General features: G+C 74.1%; 1 protein-coding gene across 1 annotated transcript in view; it reads left to right on the forward strand.

The window, feature by feature from the left end:
* The window catches only part of LOC101622930, a gene marked incomplete at both ends in the record, with an annotated part of 46,984 nt that overhangs the window by 40,725 nt on the left and 5,683 nt on the right, over positions 1-576 (forward strand). Inside the window, one exon of the mRNA XM_012734945.1 lies at positions 58-166. Coding sequence (XP_012590399.1) covers positions 58-166 — 109 coding nt within the window. The remainder of the gene's footprint in view (positions 1-57; positions 167-576) is intronic.

Raw genomic sequence — 576 nt, forward strand, 5'->3', positions numbered from 1 at the left:
GCCGTCCCTTCTCCGGGGGCGCCCATGGCCTCCCGCCCCCCGCTTCTCCTCGGCCAGGTGGAAGATGGAGGGCACGGCCGTGGGCTTCAGCAGCCGGTGCTGGTCCTCCAGCCTCCTGGAGAAGCTGTCCTTGGTGAAGTGCTCGCTGCAGAGGAACGAGTACTTGGTGGGGGTCCAGTTGTCCCTCTGGACCGCTTTTAACCACTGGATCAGGCGCTTGGAGTCCTTGAGGGGGAACCTGCAGGAGAGCAGAGAGGCTGCCAGGGCGCCGCCAAGCGCCCCCTGGGCCGCGGGCCAAAGCCGGTGTTGCCGCGCCCTGAGCCCGCGCGGGTGGAGGTGCCCCGGCTGAAGCGCCCCTGGGGAGGCCACCCTCGGGGCGAAGCCCTCGGCCCCCAGCGGGGCCCTCCCCGGCAGCCCCAACCCGCAGAGGGGACGGGCCTGCTCCCCCAGGGCCGCCGGCATGCCGCAGCCCCCCTCTCCCCACACCAGTGCTCGAAGGTGGGGCGCTGGAGCCGGGCAGGGCCGGCCAGTCCCGCGGGGTGGCCCCGCCGCCTCCCACCCGCCCACCTGCGGCGC

This window comes from Condylura cristata, unplaced genomic scaffold (genome assembly GCF_000260355.1).
Source record: "Condylura cristata isolate star-nosed mole 26May11 unplaced genomic scaffold, ConCri1.0 scaffold00144, whole genome shotgun sequence".
NCBI classification, from domain to species: domain Eukaryota; kingdom Metazoa; phylum Chordata; class Mammalia; order Eulipotyphla; family Talpidae; genus Condylura; species Condylura cristata.